At 41.2% G+C, this 20,243-nt stretch overlaps 1 protein-coding gene and 1 non-coding gene across 2 annotated transcripts in view; both read left to right on the plus strand.

Annotated features, from left to right (window-relative positions):
* Positions 1 to 2,082: 2,082 nt before the first annotated feature.
* LOC145412833 (trophoblast glycoprotein) overlaps positions 2,083 to 20,243 on the plus strand; it is a 75,403-nt gene continuing 57,242 nt past the window's right edge. Inside the window, exons 1-3 of the mRNA XM_080282624.1 lie at positions 2,083 to 2,269; positions 9,439 to 9,583; positions 13,221 to 13,411. Coding sequence (XP_080138750.1) covers positions 2,088 to 2,269; positions 9,439 to 9,583; positions 13,221 to 13,411 — 518 coding nt within the window. The 5' untranslated portion in view covers positions 2,083 to 2,087. The remainder of the gene's footprint in view (positions 2,270 to 9,438; positions 9,584 to 13,220; positions 13,412 to 20,243) is intronic.
* On the plus strand, positions 7,315 to 7,433 carry LOC145413079 (5S ribosomal RNA). Its single transcript, XR_013899687.1, has one exon. It is a non-coding gene; the product is annotated as a 5S ribosomal RNA (ribosomal RNA).

Consider the following 20,243-nt stretch of genomic DNA (forward strand, 5'->3'; position numbering starts at 1 on the left):
CATGGGGTTATTGTTTACAACCATCATAATTATCATATATATAAGCAAATTTCACCACCATTATACTGAAACTGGGTATAACTTAATTTTCCTCTCAATTTATTGTGTACGAAACCTTTGTTTACCAAGAAGCGACTGCTTCATATGCAGAGGCCTAAGATGGGGGTTCTGCACATGTAAGCACAGGGCAGCCACCTTGGGTCAAATGTCTGACTGTCGGCTTGCAAGCGAACACTGCGTCTGCATGGGATTATTGTTTACAGCCACCATAATTATCATATAAGCAAATTCCACCATCATTATACCAAAACTGGGTACAGTATAACTTATTATGTCATTGTCCTCTCAATTTATTGCATACCAAACCTTTGTATACCAAGAAGTGACTGTACCATATTAATAAAGCCTTTGAAACCATCCCCTGATGTAAACTAATATCCAAAATATACAACATAACATGGGAAACAGTACCAAATGCTGGTTACAACTATTTATTTGGTAGATGAACACATGTTACATTATAGGGGAAATCATCATGAACACAACATTTCCCTAACAGAGTTCCAAAGTGCTCTGTTCTCTCACCCACACTGTTTACCCTGTTCATGCATGATATTCCAATATCCCAGCCACTCACAAACATTACCTCATATGAAGATGACATCACAATAACAATCACACATCACAATGGAGGCACAGCCTGCACAGTGCAACAGGATTACCTCAGCACACTGCAGACTTGGGTCAAGGATAACAGGCTGACTCTCACCCCAGCCAAATCCCCCACCACACTCATCATTAGCAGTAAACATGAGCACAGATACTTCCCTCACAGCACACTTAACACACACCCCCTACTAAGATCCATGGAATGTTGTGACACCAGAGTCACCTTCAAGGACCATGTAGAAAACATGAAGAGGTGGTGCACCCCCTGACTCAGTGCACTCAGTGCAACTACAGAGCTATAATTTGGACAACAAAAAGAAACACTCTCCTTACTTACAAATAATACCGGTACATTAGATTAGTAATGTCCCATACCCTCTTGCAGGGGCTCCCATCCTATCTAATACAACATTGCAAACCATACAGGTCAGTGCCCTGCACATCACCACTGGCTGCAACAAAACCACAAATACTCTGAAACTAAAGTCCTCCCTGTCAGAGACTACCGTGATGTGAGAAGCACACAGTTCTGTGCAGCAACCTGTACCAGTGCACAACACCCCTGTCATTACATGACAGACACACAACACACCTAGGCACATAAAACAAATCACCACACAGGCATCATCATACACTTTATGACAGTATCCCACCTTCAGACATTTCAACACTAGCAATGAAGAAACTACAACAGTACTCACTTCTCCTGTGAGGCAGTGCAGCACTTTGATCAGAATAGTGCAGAATATTACAAGCCCTTCTTCCTGTCACCCACCCATCAGAGGTGTCCTTAAGTTAAACAACAGGGATGTACCGTAAAATGTAGTGTGGAGTAGCAAGGTAGACTATGATGTAAGGAATTTTGTGGTTCCACAGTTAGTAGATGGTGGCAGGTACAGGTAGGGATGAAAGTTTGTCTGTATGTTACTTTACTTTAGATTATTCTTTCTGGTGTAGTGCATCAGAGAAGCAAGTGACAGATATACCTCAATTTGATGTAGATGTAGTGGAATACTGGAGTAGATAAACTTTTGTCCATGCTAGCACATTTAGTGGTGAAAGTAGCCGCATAAATCATGATGTACCAGTTTCGTGTTGTATAGTAACCAGTACATTGATTTGTTAATGTCTCCTCTCCATCAACTGCACATTACAAAGGAAAGAACTCTAGCTACTTGGAGAAAAGTAAGTTGAACAGTTTAAAGATGACTGTGTTGGTAATGGAAGAAAAGTAGTTAAGAGAGAGAGAAAAAAAAAGATGTGGGAGGACAGAGCATTGTGAAGAATTTTCTGTCAAGGTCATTCTCTTTGGAGGATTTGGCATGTATGGTTGTTATGGTGTTTCATTAATACAGTAGTTGACACTCATGATTTTCCAGGTGATGCTGAAGGTAGCAGCTGCAATGGTGGTGTGGTGCATGGTGTTTGGTGGTAGCTTGAGTCTGCTGGACAAAGAAGGATGCCCTCCAAGCTTCGAGAACCGTTGCAGCTGTGGGATGGGGTTTTCTCGCTATGACCTTTTCAGGACAAAGAAGTACACAGTCAACTGCACCAACACTGGCTTCACTTCAGCTGCTATGCTCCAAGATCTTCCTAACAAGTAATTTTGTGTATTGTCCTGTTATGCTTTTCTGATATCAGAGGAGATTGTTTAGATTGTTATATACTGTACCATGTAGGCGTTAGAAGTGTTGTCTGCAGGAATCATCTCATACTTCGGGCCGTTTGCTTGTTAGCATAGTATTCTAGCAACTCTTCTTTAGTAATTTGTTGTGCATATTGCACCTTAACATTTTCTTGTATGTTATTTGTCATTGTAATATAACCATGGTTGAAACAATGACATACAAGAAAATATTTTTGTACCCTGCTGTGTACAGAAGTAAATTGGTAAGGAAAAGTTGCTTGACAGCCCCATTAACTGACAAGAATATGAATTTAGCAGAGGAGTAGGTGCAGTATTGCATGTCACCAGATACAATGCCTTACAAGGCTTCACTGAATGACAGAACTAAGAATAGTGTATTATGAAAGACATTTGACTTAACAGGTATTAAATAGATTAAGCAAGCTAGGACATGTTTGAAGGGAGGTGGAGGGTTACTGGACGAGGGGGGGTCACAGATATGAATGTATAGGGAATAATTCCCAATAGCAGACGGAGACCTTCAGAACATGGGACCAAATAGGGAAGTAGTTTAGGATCACAACACATGGAGGGCTGCCTTCAGGTAAAAAAACCTACACATGCCAGCATGGTCAGTGGTCTCTAATAGTAAGCATAATAAGTCTCACAGAAAATAAACCTAACTAACTGCGTACCTATGAACTGCAGCACTGGACACTTTGGGCACTTAACTTTGGCCAAGCAGTAGGAAAATAGGGCCAGGTATGATTACATTAATAATCAGAATATAGGTGCAGGGAATACTATGACCAGGTATTGAAGCAAGGTTCCCACCTCACATGATTTAACTATAGACAAAGTGGTAGCTCAAAAAGAAAATAAAAAACGCTAGCCAGCCACAAAATAGCAAGGGGAAAATGAGAAAGAAATAACCTGTAAAGAAAGTGTAGAAGGCATATAGACAGGAATGTCTGTGACATATCATGTGCTGCCTCTGGCCCTGTAACATGTCCATGAATGCTGAAGAAAGGAAGAAACAGGTGCCAAACTGGCAGTCACCAGGGCACATAATTAAATGGACAGTTCTGTGATGGGACTGGAGCAAAATAAGCCTGATACAAGGCCAAAAATAAGAAAGCACAATATGGTATTGTATACAGTGGTTTTGCTAACTTGCATCATAGAACAATCTAGAAACACATGAGGCCCTAGCAAGGCTCATAACTTGAACTATCATTTTCAATAGGGGGTACAATCCACTGATGACTGCAGTGCCTCGTAAGGCATGATACAGTAATTGGAGATGTGTTAATGCATCCACTTTTGAGAGAGGGATAGTTCCTTCAGCCATATTGTCTAATGCCTGTGTGATTATGGACGTGGCTGATTAACATCTTTCTGTAAGTGCCTACACAAGGAGAGAGTGAAGAATTAAAAACAGCATGCAGATATGTTAGCTGTGAGAAATCCTTTTTTTTTTTTTTTTTTTTTTTTTTTTTTTTGTCAAAAGAAATAAACTGTAGCCACTTGGCTATTCTACCCACCCAAGATTCTCTGCATCTTTTCTTCCCCACATTCACGGTCACCTTTTTGTATTAGCTTTGCTTTCATTACATAAACATTAAGTTTAGTAGAACACTGTGTTTGGTGAGGGGAAGGTGTTCTTGGCCTAATGTAACTTTTATAAAGACTGAACTTTTGAAGTCATTAGAATCCTGGTTTCTAGGTAACTTGACACTCTGGAGTAATGTACCACTCTTGATCTCAGCTCTTAAAATCTAAGATGTCAGTTCCCAAGGGTGGTGAAGGTAACTGAGGGCAAGGGGGAGCAGTTGTCCTCTAGAATTTTTAGGGGGGAGTAGAAAATGAGGGTTTTTGCTGTCTTAACCCTTAGGATACGCAATTCTCCAGCCTCGACTACCCCCCAGGACACAAAAACAGGTCTATTTTTTGACTATGTCAAAGGTTAAACGTTTTATGTCCGATTTATAGAGCTTGAATTTAAACACCTGAAAACGTAAACCCCACCCTCTTAGACCCAGTAGTTACCGAGCTATGGCCCGTCAATGTTGATAATAGTTACCCATCACAGCCCTGGCACGAAAGAAAATATGCCACTTGCACCTGTTTTCTTCACAAAAATACGTACACAGATCACCAGAATCAATTTTTTTTGGTGTGTCCAGATGTTATAAACCATTGTAATGTGCTTAGGAAAAAATAAAATGGTGACAAACTCCCCAAATAAACATAAATACTGTAGTTAAAATTATCCTTCCCTCCTCTCCTCTCCCCATACCTCCAATCCCCTCCATCCTCTTCCCTTCCCTTCCCTTCCCTCCCCCTTTCCCCTCCCCCCTCCCCTCCCCGCCGAGCTGTCAAATCTAGCTACGAAAAATGATCATGAATCCCCTCAATAAAAATATGATCAATAGTAAAAATTATCCTCCCCTGCTCTCCCCTCCCCATACCTCCAGTCCCTTCCCTCCCTTTCCCTTCCCTCCCCTCAACTCTCCTCCCCTTCCCCTCCCTCCCCTCCTTTCTCCTCCCCTTCCCTCCCCTCCCCTTGCCTAACCTCCCCTCCCCCCTCTCCTCCCCTCTGAGCTGTCAAATCTAGCTAGTTTTCGTTTTGTTTTGTTTTTGAAGACTCCAACATGCTTGCATGCGTCGGCATAAAATAAAATTTCTTTCCCGAGTGGGTTTCAAATAAAGACAGCTAAAATAATTGTGGTGTGCATATCTGTAAGCAAAGACACGAATAAATTACAGGTAATTATTCAAAAACATGCGCCATAAAGTGAAATAAATACGCAAAATATTTGAGACCGGGGAGGTAAAGATACGGCGTGATAGGGGGTTGGGGAGGTGGTAAGGCCAGGAGGGGGTGTATAGGGATGGAAGGATGGGAGGAGACCACCACCAGACACAAAGAAAGGACCCCAGTGGAGTACAGGGACATGGAGGGAGGGTAGGGGGAAATACCCTCCCCCCAGAAGACTTGGGGGGGACATGGGGGGGGATACATGAGGAGGGCGTGGGAGGGGTGGTGGTGGTGGTAAGAAAGGTGGGATGTGGGGTAGTTACAAGGCAGTGGGGTAGAGGGACGTGGCGAGAGGGAGGTGGGGGGTACACCCCCCACCGCCGGGGTATGGGCCTGGGTCTCCCTTCCGGTGTGTCCAACACTTAGTTCTGATTGGTTAGAAGCCATCTACATCACAGGTGGGGTGGAACCAGCTGCCGCCAGTTTTTTGTGGATGTTGCATGATCAGCGTTGCTCGTCCTTTTAAGAAATTGCACAAAAAGCTCGATCAACAAACTTAGTACTTTAGGGGTTAATAGCTCATTGTGAATATTCTCTTTATCCTACCGACATACTGGAAGTATCTGTCTTACACATACAGCTATACAGTACTTGGACATACTGTATTGGCAAGTTCATTTCTCTCTCTCTCTCTCTCTCTCTTGGTGGTAGGTGGTAGGTGGGGACATCCATCATTGACTCACTCAATGCAGTACTGCCTTATGGTTTCTGCACTGAGTGACAAGCTGAATGGTGTCCTGTAACCTAGGAAGTCATTTATTACTCTGGGTGGTAACCATATAACCAAATTATAACACCTGGTGGTTTAGTGTGTAATAAAGGCACTCCAGTTGGATTGAGCCTGCGCAGGTTTATATCCAAGGGATGGTTGGGGTTTATTGCTCATGTAGTGCCACTCAGGGAAGAGTGAGGCTGGTCAATCTCATCTTAAATGTCAGGACCAACATGCCTAGCCCTGTGCTTCTAAGCTTCTCATGGGGAAACACATGATTAGATGATGAATGAATGATTTTTTTTTTTTTTTTTTTTTTTATGTGCTCGACTCTGGGCATAGGCTTCTCAGCCTGCTCCCAAGGCCCAGTAGTCCTCCTACATATCGTACACCTCTACATGTCACCACTTCGGCGCTAACACCCACCGTCCATATTGAATACATGCTAGGGCTGTCTCATACAGGACTGGCGTATTGGTATTAGCGGGGGTATTTTTACGACATGTCGGCGGGTCTTCTGGTAGATCGGTAAACTCTGTCGTAATGAAATTCAAATCCTTAAACTGTTCCCTGCACCAGCGGGGATTTGAACCTGGGTCCGGTAGGACTGCAAGCCACCTCTCTACCGATTGAGCCACCGCCTCCCCAATTACATATAATATACAGTATTACATTATATTACATATAATATACAGTAATCCCTCCAATATCCGACGTAATAGGGCCATAGGCAGGTACGGATAGTGGTCCTGTCCGGATATTGGGCCCCAGCTTATGGACTTGTACTTATGGACCCTAACTCAGAGAAACACCTATACATCTCCCTCTGGACATACTTAGCACCTATTTAAGACCCAAATCACACCAATAAGGGACATAAAAGACTGAAATAAATGCAAAAGAACCATAAAATGAGGTTTTAGAGGTGAGTTTATACAATATTAAACATTCTGGGTACTTACAAGTCCTTGGCTCCTGGACTGGTTTGAACCGCCAGTTTGCAGTCCACAGTTAATCCTCCGCACTCTAAATTCTAATTTCTTAACACTGCACAATACTGTAAATTCCTGTGTGTTCTAGTGGCAAGGTATTGCAGTTTATTCACTGTTTATTTGCAAAAAACAAGCACCTGTGGCTTGCACTGCTATGAGCATCTGCTCTTGATCGGAGTTAAGCTGTAACTGTTGATGATGGCGGGGTAACAGAGTTGCCAGATCGCAATGGCCACATTACCAATCTCCTCAACTTTCATTACCAAATTTAACTTTTCATTACCAAATTTATAAAGCTAGCATTTATTCTTCACTAATTATATATACAAGTGGAAATACATGTAATCACTCTCCATATAATTAACACCATGTTGATTATTTTCACGCTATGTAGGGTAGCAGATTAATCAGAGAGAGCAAACAATCCACCATCTCCATCCTGTGTATCCTCATACATGTGAAAAATCAATTTGGTAATGCATTATTCTGATTTGCCAACGGCTATACCACATTGAGTACACCGCTTCCCGTCCGATTAGCGAAGTTAAGCAACGTTGGGTCTGGTTAGTACTTGGATGGGTGACCGCCTGGGAACACCAGATAATGTTGGCATCCCTACGTGTCAAGTGGGGTTGGTGGAGGATTAGTGCCCCTCCCTGTAAAACAATTAACTCTAAGCCGTTGGCCACCCCGTTTGGGATACATGGCGTCTGGCAATGAATGGATGAATGAATGAATGAATTATTCTGATTCATTACCAAACGAATTTTTCATTACCAAATTGGCCCACACTTGGTAATGAAAAATACCAAATGGCAACCCTGACAGGGGAAGGGGGAGGGGGGAGGAAGGAAGGGGTGAAGGGACCATGGTGTAACAGCTGTTCGGCGCCAGACAGCAATTTCAAATTACGGGTGGGAAAAAAGTCAGATTTTTTCGAATTTTTTGCGGTTTTTGGCCCATTTTGGGAATATTGGATCCCAGGATGATTATGTCCGGTTAGTGGGGATGTTCGGATATTGGGCGTTCGGATATTAGTGGGATTACTGTGTGTATATATATATATATATATATATACACATCTATCTGTCTGTCTGTCTATCTATCTGTCTATCTATCTATCTATCTATCTATCTATATCTGTCTGTCTGTCTGTCTATCTATATGTATATATATATATATATATATATATATATGTATATATATATATATATATATATATATATACAGTAGAACCTCTTTGGTCCGGACCCCTTTAATCCGGATTTCTGTTAATTCGGACAAAATTTAAAAATAATAAGCTCGAAAAATATGTTGAAAGTAATTCAAAAGTCATTTTCAGTATCGGCGCGGAAAGCGATCGTCATTCGTTTAGTCTCGGATCACGCTAGGTCGCAACATGGGCGCCTGTTTAAACACACGCTAGCATTCGTTCCATCAACTAGTTCACCAACCATTTATATTTTTATGCTGTATTTCAAAAGTTAATCCTCCTTACCATGCCCCTTAATGCAAGTGTAGCTTCTGCAATGAATAAAGGTGTTAAAAGGAGGAGTTTGCTTACACAAAAATGGGTCAGAATATTCTGCAGTGTTTAATGATTACTGTAGGTTATTTTTTGTACTTAAATGTGCTTTACTTGTACATCAGACATTAGCTTCTTGCCCATACGGGCGTTATCAATATGCCAAAGATGACAATGTATTTTTTGCCTACATAAGTTTTATTTTTATTCCAAATATTACATTGTTGGTGGAGGATTAGTGCCCCTCCCTGTAAAACAATTAACTCTAAGCCCTTGGCCACCCCGTTTGGGATACATGGCATCTGGCAATGAATGAATGAATTTTTTTGCCTATACGGGCCTTAGTCACTTACTACAATTTAAAATGTAGGCTAGTTTCTTGTCATGGCCTTACCTGTAAATTATGCAATACAAAACTATCGTACATACTTGGTTTGGTTATTTTAGTATCCTTTCATCTTTTGCAGTTACATAGGGTTGACGTATGCCACGTATGTTAATAATTAACAAACATACCATACCGGGTATGTAGATAGTTTTTGGTATGAACTGGAGATTACCCTGATGGTCTGGACAATCTGCTAATTCGGACAACCCTTCCCCCCATATAGTCCGAATGAGAGAGGTTCTACTGTATATATACATATATATATATATATATATATATATATATATATATATATACAAGCTAAACATTGCCATTCCAATGCTGGAATGCTTCAGGTACTTCTCTCCTCCATCAACCAGGGAGGTTCAGACAGCAAGTGATGTGACTCTTCTTTCAACGGTGGCTCCAGTTCATTTGCTTTGACACCGGAAGAGACTCTTATTACTGTATAACAAAAATTTTGTTCACATATGGGACCTTATAAAAATCTTTAAAATACTCTGCTATAAAGATTGAATTTCCCATCTTGAAGGCAGGTGTATTTGTAATTTCTTTTGTATAAAGTTCCCAGTTATTAACCCAGGATAGACTTCATTTTAAGAGGATTGCCCCCATCCAGTGTGCCATTTTCACAGCTAGTGCATTATTGTACAAATGTCATCTGTGGCTCAGCATAATCACTTGGCATATATTTTCTCCCACAGGACTGAGGTGCTCATCTTTACCGGAAATACAATACCAATTCTGCCTTTTAATGTGTTCAGCAACTTCAGATTATTTAGTGATTTGGAGACAATTGATATGTCTAACAATCATCTTCGCTTCATTCAAGGAAGGACTTTTCATAAGGTAACCGATTTTCTATACAGTACAGTACGTGTAATCATCACTATGTCTGTAGTTACTGTATACAGTGCTGTACTGAATGTAGGCCTACACTGTACTGTATATGCCATACTGTATTTATATATTCTTTGCAGTGCTGGTATTAATTCAGGAAATTACTTTTTATAATAAATGTGGAATTGGCTGAACAGGGAAAAAATAAATTAAAGTGATGCTGGAAACAGAGGACTTCTCAGCTCTCTGCTCTGTTTACTGATTTCTGATTCCTATATGATGCCAGTTACTGCTCTGTAGTATGGTATTTTTGAGCTGTGTCTAGTGTTATAGTGGTTAGGATGCCCCAATCATAGCAATAGGCCTGCATATTTTGATCCTTAAGAAGTAACTGGAGGTTTCTGACCATGTTATGTCATCAAGGATTGTACATTGATCATCCACCCTTTAATGTAGTGGACTGTGGTAAACTATCCTTGGGTCATTAGACTTTGAAAGGGGTAAAGTGGGGTTGGCTGTTACCGTTTTTACCACTGCATGGGGTAGCTAAGTGGTTGGTGGGGGCGCTCACCATCCACTTGCTCGATGTTGTCCCGCCCTCGGGTGCCTGCCCTTTCCTCTCTTCCTTCCTTCTTTCCATCCTACCTCTTCTGTCTTTCTTTCCTTCATTCTTTCCTCATCTATCTGTCTATGGGTGACTCTACACTGAGTGACATGGCAAATGGTTTCCTATACATAAGAAAACCATTTACTACACTGGTTAGTAACCATATAACCAAATTGTGGCACCTGGTGGTTAAGTGGGCAATTAAGGTGCTCCAGTCCGATTGAGCTGGTGCAGGTTTATATCCAAGGGATGGTTGGGGTTTATTGCTCACGTAATGCCGCTCAGGGATGAGTGTGGCTGATCACTCTCATCTTAAATGTCAGGACCAACTTACCCAGCCCCAGGCTCCTACACTTCTCATGGGGTGACACTAGATTAGATGATGATGATGATGATGAGGTAGCTACTCCTCCAGCCATCAGCTGCAGAGTGAAGCAAATGCAGAATCATGGCATTACCCGGCACTTCAGATGAAGAAGTATTTTATACAACAATTTTATTACTCAAGAAGCACTCAGAAACAAATGTTACCTTGATAGATGAGGCAAAGCTGAACATAAGTTTATTTCATCTACTTTCCTGCTGTATGTGAAGTAGAAAAAATTAGACAGGGATGGGAAATGCATGGAGCAGACTGTAGCTTCAGCCAATCAGGGTGGCACTTCCAAGGAGAATGGGAAAAGTGGTGACAGGAAGAGCTGGACCTCCCATTTTGCTAGGTCTCTGGACAATCTACTGACCATCCCATTTTGCTGATCTTTTTCAGTGTCACTAACACAGAGTGTAGACCAACATACTATCCCAAACATATTTTTCTATCTGTACACTGCACTACATGTACTTTACACACAACCCATTGTATCATACTATGACATGGGTTGGTGCCAGCAAGGGCATGTGGCCAGAAAACTTTTGCTTCTGTTACCTAGTGGTAGGCATGAGAGCGTAAATAAAAGTGATGATAACTAGGGCAGATGATGGTACTGTATTAGCAAAAGGAGTATAGCCATGAACAGTTTGCCACAAGGGTGTGGGAATCAGCTCCACTTTGTGCAGTGGTTTTGATATATGAGTGCATAAGAAATGTAGTGATATAATAGGTAGCCTGCAAATTAATGTTGGTTTCGAGTGTGTGGTATGTAAAGGAGAGCATACAGGAGGGTGGGGCGGGAAAGAGTTAATCTTGCTTGAGAGTCATTTGAGTGTGAGGATGAATTTTTTATTTGTGGGACATGATTTATGGTGGAGGTAGGGCTAGAGCAAGCTCAGTAGCAAGGTTATGGTATGACTGGAAAAAGTTTATGGAGTTGTTGCCTCTCCTGATATTGAGATGGCTGTCTCTCTGTAGTAAAGGATCCTTGTATGCAGTATGTGTTAGGGATGTAATGCTGTATGGTAATGAGACATGGGTAGTAAAGAGGAGGATATTTGTAGGCTCAACTGTATAGTGATGAGAATAGCCAGATGATTCTGAAGTGCATCCTTGATTGATAGTCTTGTGGAGGGGTTAGGATAATGAATGATGGGTTACAAAAAAGGATGTAACTTGAATCTAGTAGTGATGTGATGAGAAAGTGTACATTGAGATCATTTGGGCTCAAGAAGAGGATGGAGGATGACAGCTGGGTGTGGAGAGTGAGAAGGATTAACACTGAGGTTGAGTTGCAAGAAGTAGACTGAAAAAGACTTGAGATGAGGTTATACAGTTGACTTCTGTTATAAGAGACTGAACAGGGAGGGTTCTTAATGAGCAGCATGGCTCTACATGCTGCTCATTAAGAACCCTTCCTGTTGGAACCTTTATAAATGAAATGAACATGAACACTTATCACCTAGCACACCATTATTCATTATGAAGCAGTCACCATGTGCTATGAAGGGTCAGGGTTAATATAACTTATACAAACATTTTTCCCAGTCCATCCATCCATCTACAGCATCATCCAGTTCATTTTTGTACCATTGGGAATGCATGGTCCCAGGGCTGTTCAGTCCTGACATTTAAGGCATGGGTGGCCAACCTCACTTTCTCCTGAAGTGGCATGTGAGTAGTAAGCCCAAACCACCCCTTAGATGGAAACTCTTACAGGTTCTATTTTGTTGGCCACCACCCTGCATAGTAAATGGTTGTATGAGTTACAGGAAACCATTTAGCTTCTCACTCAGTGTAGAGGCACCCAAGAGAGAGAGAAGGGAGGGGGAAGAAATAAAGAAATATATGAATAGTATCTAGGAAGTGGATGATAGGTGCCCCCATCTACCATTGATTACCTGTCCCCGCCCTGGAGGGGCTTGGGGATGGGTATTGTTTTCATTCTGTTTATTTATCTGTCTGTCTGTTAACAACTTTACACAAAAACCACTGTTGCAATTTTGAATAAAGTTGCAGGGATGATGGGCTTTTGACCTTCTGATCATGTGATTAAATTTTGGGCCAAACTGGGCCAAGGCCCAGGCTGTAGGCCCCCAAAATGTGAAAAAACAGGGACAGATAAAAATCGTTTTTTTCGCCATAACTCCTTTCAGATTCGTCATATTGACATGAAACCATAACCTAAAGGTGCATCTTTCAAATCTGCATCCTGTAACATGCCTCATTACATCATGGGGGGGGGTCACTCCACAGTTAGTGGTATGGGAGTCAATGTCAGGTGGCTCAGGCCTAAAATTTCAAATGGCCATAAAATTGTCAATTTTCACCCAGTCTACCCCAAATTGATATGTGACATCTTTGACTAGATATCCTGTTGTGTTTATACATCAGCACTGAAATGACTGCCAGGGATGGGTTTGCTGTGCCTTGGCACCGCTTCTTGTTTATACTGAGTATTTTAGAATTTGTGAGACCCAGCAGAGTGTAGCTTCGCAACAACTACTTTCTCTTGCTGAGATTGTTTTAAGTTAATTACAGTATATTATTTTGTGTCACTAACTTATTTGTGATTAGATACCTTCAGTACAGGTTATACTTTTTGTTTTACAAAAGTCCCCATTTTGTAAAAGAAAATATTACATAATTTTTTTTTTTTTTCATTGCAGGTTTCGACTGTTAAAACGTTAATCCTAGATCACAACTACTTAGAGATAACGGATGAAAGAGAGAGACCAAGAGTTTTCAGTAATTTTGAAAATTTAGAAAGGCTGCATCTCACCAATGCATTTTCTGAGAGTATAAATTCTTCTGACTATCTGCTGAGCCTTGAGGACATCTTCTATGAAAGTGAGCTCATGTAAGTACAGTATTGATGCTTTGATTTTGAAGATAATAAGTGATCATTAACCCCTTCAATCTTTTTATTTTAGTCTCATCACTGCCAGATGGTTTTACCCAGCTTAGGAAGCACCTACCCAAACTGTAGGAGTTAAAAGCAGCATAAAATAATAAGGTATTAGAAGTACAGCTGCTGTTGTTGCTTGATTCCAGTCCTCCTGGCTGAGCAGACCACAAGGGAGCAACTGCCCTATGGGGTCACCCCATAGGCTTCTTATAAAATAAACCCTCAGTTTGCATGACTAACGAATCCAGAAATTTTACAGTACAGATCAAAACTTATAAATCATGCCATTGAACGAAACATCATATGGATAATTGGTATTGTGAAATCCCCAAATTTCACCCAATGGCCCTCCTTTGGCTTCTTGAAAAATATTTACCCCCCCTCATGATCATACCTAACATTCATTATAGTACACATACAGCCTCTAGTAACATCACTTTGAATAAAAAAGGGTTAATTTGAGTGTACAAATTGGTAAATAAGTGGTGATCACTTACCATGACAAGATGAAATGATGTTTGGGTGCCAGGGAAGGGGTATTGTATCTTAGATCACATCTTATCATATGTACTGTCATGCATAAAAGTTCCTACCATCAACCAGGGGACAGGGTACTGTGCCACTAGAGGTAAGGTTAGTCACACGTCTACCCCCAAGCTCCCTATCATTACCCCCACCAGTGTGCTGATTTGTTAGGCAGATGGATCAGTAGTGTATAGAGTTTGCTGTACAAATATTTCTCCAGTATGTTCTAAGTGATATATGAAAATCAAAGTAACTGCAACAAGTTATATGATTATTAGCAACATAAACCTCTCTCCTGTCTTGTCATCTGGGGAGCCACATATCTGCCCACCCGCCAATCCAGCACAGCCCACCAGCCTCACCCCGTCCACTCACCCTGCCCAGCTACCTGAGCTATCCATCCAGCCCACCTATCCCAGCCATCTGCCCTCTGCCAACTCATGAACGTGACCCACGAAGCTCACCCAACAATGCCACTCAACATATTCACCAACTCACCTATCCACCCTGGACCAATCCAGCCACCGAACCCACCAACCCAACCACCCATCCAGAGCACCCTGGCCACGCAATCATCTCAGCCACCTTGGCAACCCACTGTGCCCACTCACTCTGGCGACCCACCATGCCTGCTCACCCTGGCAACCCACTATGCCCACACATCCCGATGACCCATCTTGCCATTCGACCGCTACCATCCATCCTTCCCACCCACAAATTCCACCTACCTTGCTCACCCAACAGTGCCATCCATCACTTCCACCCACACAACCCTCCCACCATTCCCATCCACTTCTCCCTGAAAACTCACACACCCTGCCCACCCCCACCCTGAGAACCCACCCATCCTACCCACCTACTCCTCCCACCGATCCACCTGCCCATCCACATGCCCAGCCACCCTTCTTACTCAACTTCATTCACTCCCCCATTCCATTCACTCATTCGAACCCAATGCATCCACCAAACTCATCCCATCAAAACCTAACTTACCAACCCCTCCCTGACCACTGACAAATCCAGCCACTCACTCACCCAGCCCACCCCACACAAACCCATATACCTCTACAACCCACCCCAGGCCACCCCACATACCCCAACCAACCAACTCACCCCCTTACCAACCATCTTGCCCACCCACCTGGGCAATGCACCGACGTACCACAGCCACCAATTCAACCCCACTCTCTCCAACCCCCTAACCACCTTGCGCACACACACACACACACACACACACACACACACACACACACACACACACACACACACACACACACACACACACACACACACACACACACACACACACACACACACACACACACACACACACACACACACACACACACACACACACACACACGTTTGACACACACACACACACATCACATCACACACACACACACACACACACACACACACACACACACACACACACACACACACACACACACACACACACACACACACACACACACACACACACACACACACACACACACACACACACACACACACACACACACACACACACACACACACACACACACACACACACACACACACACACACACACACACACACACACACACACACACACACACACACACACACACACACACACACACACACACACACACACACACACACACACACACACACACACACACACACACACACACACACACACACACACACACACACACACACACACACACACACACACACACACACACACACACACACACACACACACACACACACACACACACACACACACACACACACACACACACACACACACATGTAATCAGGTCTATAAAAGCCTGGGTTGCCTTGAGGTAAAGCAGGGATCCTCTCTGGGTCAGTGATCGCCTGCTCTCGTTTGAAGCACAAAGGCATGAGATCAAATCACGGCCAGGAAAGTGTGATTAATTTGTTAAGTTTCAATTTGGTCATTATACACACACACACACACACACACACACACACACACACACACACACACACACACACACACACACACACACACACACACACACACACACACACACACACACATCCCACAGCACAAAGAAGCAGAAAAGAAAAGAACGAAATGGTTCAATACAGAATGTAAAAAATCAAAAGAAAGAAGAGATTTGTTGTGGAATAGATACAGAAGACACAATAGTGAAAGGACATATAAAAATTATAAACAGGCAAGAAACGATTATACAAGAATAAGGAGGGAAACCTAAAAACAGTTTGAGGAGGATATCATAAATAAAAGTAGTGATCAACCGAAGCTACTTTACAGCAACATCAGAAGCAAAACCAAAGTAAAAGATAAAATACAATCCATTACGGATGATGGAATCACCTATACACAAGAGAAGGATATTTGTGAAGCACTAAATAAGAATTTCCAATCAGTTTTTACAGAAGGAAAAAATTTTGAGAGGGACTATGTGGAACATGCATGCCCTCACATACTACCAGATATACAAAAATCAGAAAAAGTAATACAGGAGGCGTTAAGTAAATTAGACAGAGGAAAAGAAAATGGTCCTGATGAAATTTCATGTTGAGTGCTACAAGAATGTGCAAAGGAGTTAAGTAAACCATTATTTTTAATTTTCAAGAAATCCTTGAGTCAAGGTAAACTACCTGATATTTGGAAGAAAGCAAACATTGTCCCCTTATTCAAGAAAGGGAATAGACAAAATCCACTCAACTACCGACCAGTATCACTGACCAGTGTTGTAAGCAAGGTATTAGGAAAGCTTATAAGAAAAGCTTTGGTAAATCATCTAGAAGAACACAATATGATTACAGAAAGACAGTTTGGTTTCAGAAAAGAAAAATCATGTATTACTAATCTGTTGAGCTACTATGACAGAGTAATAGACACAATACAGGAAAGAGAAGGATGGGTGGACAGTATCTATTTAGATTTCAAGAAAGCATTTGACACAGTACCACACCAAAAACGTTTATGGAGACTGTACCATCAAGGAGGAATTCGAGGCAAACTGTTTTGTTGGATGCAAGATTTTCTCTTAAAAAAGAGAAATGAGAACAGTACTAAGGGGAAATTACTCATCATGGAAAGAAGTGACTAGTGGAGTACCACAGGGCTCAGTGCTGGCACCAATCATGTTTTTAGTGTACATAAATGATATAGACAGTAACACTGGAAATGAAAGCTATCTAAATATGTTTGCAGATGATGCAAAAATACAAGAGAATTACTAACACAGACTCTTGTAAAGAGCTACAAGAAGAATTAAATAAACTTCATGAATGGAGTAATACATGGCAAATGGAATTCAGTGTGGACAAGTGTCATGTAATCAAGTTTGGTAAAAGTGGAAAAAGACCTGATTGGGATTATATGTTAGGAAATAAAACCCTACACACATCAGAAAGAGAGAAGAACCTAGGTGTGATTATCAGTAACAGACTATCTTCGGCTGACCACATCAGTGAGAAGGTATGGATCATGTATACACTGCTTGCAAATATGAGAATAGCATTCACATACATAAATGAAGACATGCTAAGAAGGATAATAACATCATTCATCAGACCAACCCTGGAGTATGCATCAGTGGTCTGGAGTCCTCATCTTAAAAAACACATAGACAAGATTGAAAAAGTTCAAAGGGCCGGTACAAGATGGATACCAAGCTTAAGGGATCTAAGCTACGAAGAAAGACTAAATAAACTGAATCTACCAACACTAAAAGGAGAGAAGGAAAAAAGGTGACATGATAATGCTATATAAATGCATATCAGGGAAGGAGAAAATAGACATAAATGATTACTTAACCTATGGGGAAGCATCAGCAAGAGGACACTGCAAAAAACTGCATAAGAAGAGAGGTGATAAAGACGTAAGGAAATTCAGTTTCCCAAACAGAGCAATTGATCAGTGGAATGCACTACCGAATGAAATAATGTGTGCCAAAACAATTCACAAATTTAAGGATATGTATGATAAATATGGTTTAAGACACGGGACAGTACGAGCTTGACTCATTCCTGTAAAAATACAATTAGGTAAGAACAATTAGGTAAGAATTAGGAACACACACACACACACACACACACACACACACACACACACACACACACACACACATGCACACATGTAATCAGGTCTATAAAAGCCTGGGTTGCCTTGAGGTAAAGTGGGGATCCTCTCTTTGGCTCAGTGGTTGCCTGCTCGTGTGAAGCACAAAGGCATGAGATCAAGTCACGGCCAGGAAAGTGTGATTAATTTGTTAAGTTTCAGGTTGGTCATTACATACACACACACACACACACAGGGAGTCATCGGAGGTAGACGTTCATCACCGGCGCTCCATACCAGACCAACACGGCCAGAGGCATTACCTAAATTAGTATCTTTGAATGAGTCAAGCTCTGTACCAGGTTAGACTAAATGATTTTTCATTATTAAAAGGAAAAGAAATAATAAATTTAAATAAGACTGGTTCAAACAGAACAAAGAACCACGATGCGTTGAGTCAGCTGGGTTTGTTTATACTACAGCAACACGGGGAAAGTGTACATACTCTGTAAGTACATACTCTGTTCATTTAGTATTACAAAATGGATACATACTTCAGTAAAACAAATTTGGAAAAGAAAAGGGATAAAAGTAAAGAGCAAAATGATGATTTCTACCAAGAACTGGTTGAAGTGGAGACTCACAATAGACTGGTTGAACGTGTACACAAACTAGAAATGTCTTTCAAAAATGAAATTGATGAAATAAAGAAGCAAATGCACTTGCAAAAGGAAGAGATAGAAAAACTAGGAAGGGAGGCCAGTAAGAAAGACACAACCATCAGTGAACTAACAGTGGAATTGAGTACGCTTAGGAAGAAAGTGAGTGAAATGGCAAGTACAGCAGTCAATCACGAGAGTGTTATGGAAGAGTTAAAAAATGACACAGAGACAATTAGACAAGCAAGCAGTCTTATGGACCAGAGCAGTGATATTGAGGAGAAGATAACACAGGTGAATGAAGCTGTGCAAAGCTACAAAAATGATGTAGAAAACACGTATGCTGAAATGATGAAAGTAAAGAAAGACTTAGAAACAAGGGTGGAGGAAAAAAGCATTAAAAAGGAAGTGAAAAGAATAATCCAAAACAATCCAAAGTTAGTCAGAGATTCAGTAGAAATAAATCAATCAATAGTAATCACTGGTATAGAAGAGGAAAAAGTTAAAAACAAGATCACTAGAGACAAAAAGGAGATGGCAAAATGTAATGAGCTTACTGAAAGAAGTATCAGAGGAAATCTGTAGTAAAGACTTAGAGGAACACAAAAGGTTAGGGAAATACGAGAAAAGGAAGACAAGACCTCTAAAGGTGACTTTCCAGAGTGTAAACACTGTGGAAGAGATACTAAAAAATGCAAAGAATCTTATGGAAAAAGAGGAGTTCAAAAATGTATGGATAAAAAGATGCCTAACACAAGAGGAACTGGAATTACTGAAAGAGAAAAGGGAGGAAGCAAAAACAAAAAATGAGGGAAGATCAGAAGAGGAGAAGAAGAAATTTTTTTACAGAGTAATAGGATTGCAGGTACGAAAGTGGTACACAAACAGGATGGAAGGAAAAGGAGGAAGGTAGTAGAACCATGTCATGACAAGTATATAAACAAGATGATAAAGTTGATGTACTCAAATGTGGATGGAATGGTATCTAAATTACTAGAGATGAATGATTATGTCAGAGAAAATGAACCACAAATAATATGCCTAACTGAGACAAAATTAACACCAAGGATATCCAATGACATACTAAACTTAGAGGAATACAATATATGGAGAAGAGACAGAAATTTAAAAAAAGGAGGAGGAATTATAATATTAACTAAGAAAAATCTAAAAGTCAAGGAAATAAACCTAGATATACCATCACAAGTAGAACTGATTGCAGTAGAGATTGACACATCTGAAGGTAAAGTAATTGTAGCCAATTTGTACATGCCACCCAGATCAAACACATGGGAAAGAGACGAATATGAGGACCTGGCAGAGAGTACAATTCAGAGTGTAAGATCATTGCTACATAAAATGGAAGAGAAATCGGAAAGAATTATACTAACTGGGGACTTCAATACAAATATAAATTGGAATACTCTAGATATAAATAGCCAAGAAAGCTGTTGGGACCAAAAGCTCCTGGATCTCGTACAAGAGTTTTTCTTAACGCAACATGTGAGGGAAACCACCAGAAAAAGAGGACGATGTACCTTCA

The sequence above is a fragment of the Coenobita brevimanus genome, chromosome 94, assembly GCF_032717465.1.
Source record: "Coenobita brevimanus isolate Jiangsu-jjx chromosome 94, ASM3271746v2, whole genome shotgun sequence".
Taxonomy (NCBI): Eukaryota; Metazoa; Arthropoda; class Malacostraca; order Decapoda; family Coenobitidae; genus Coenobita; species Coenobita brevimanus.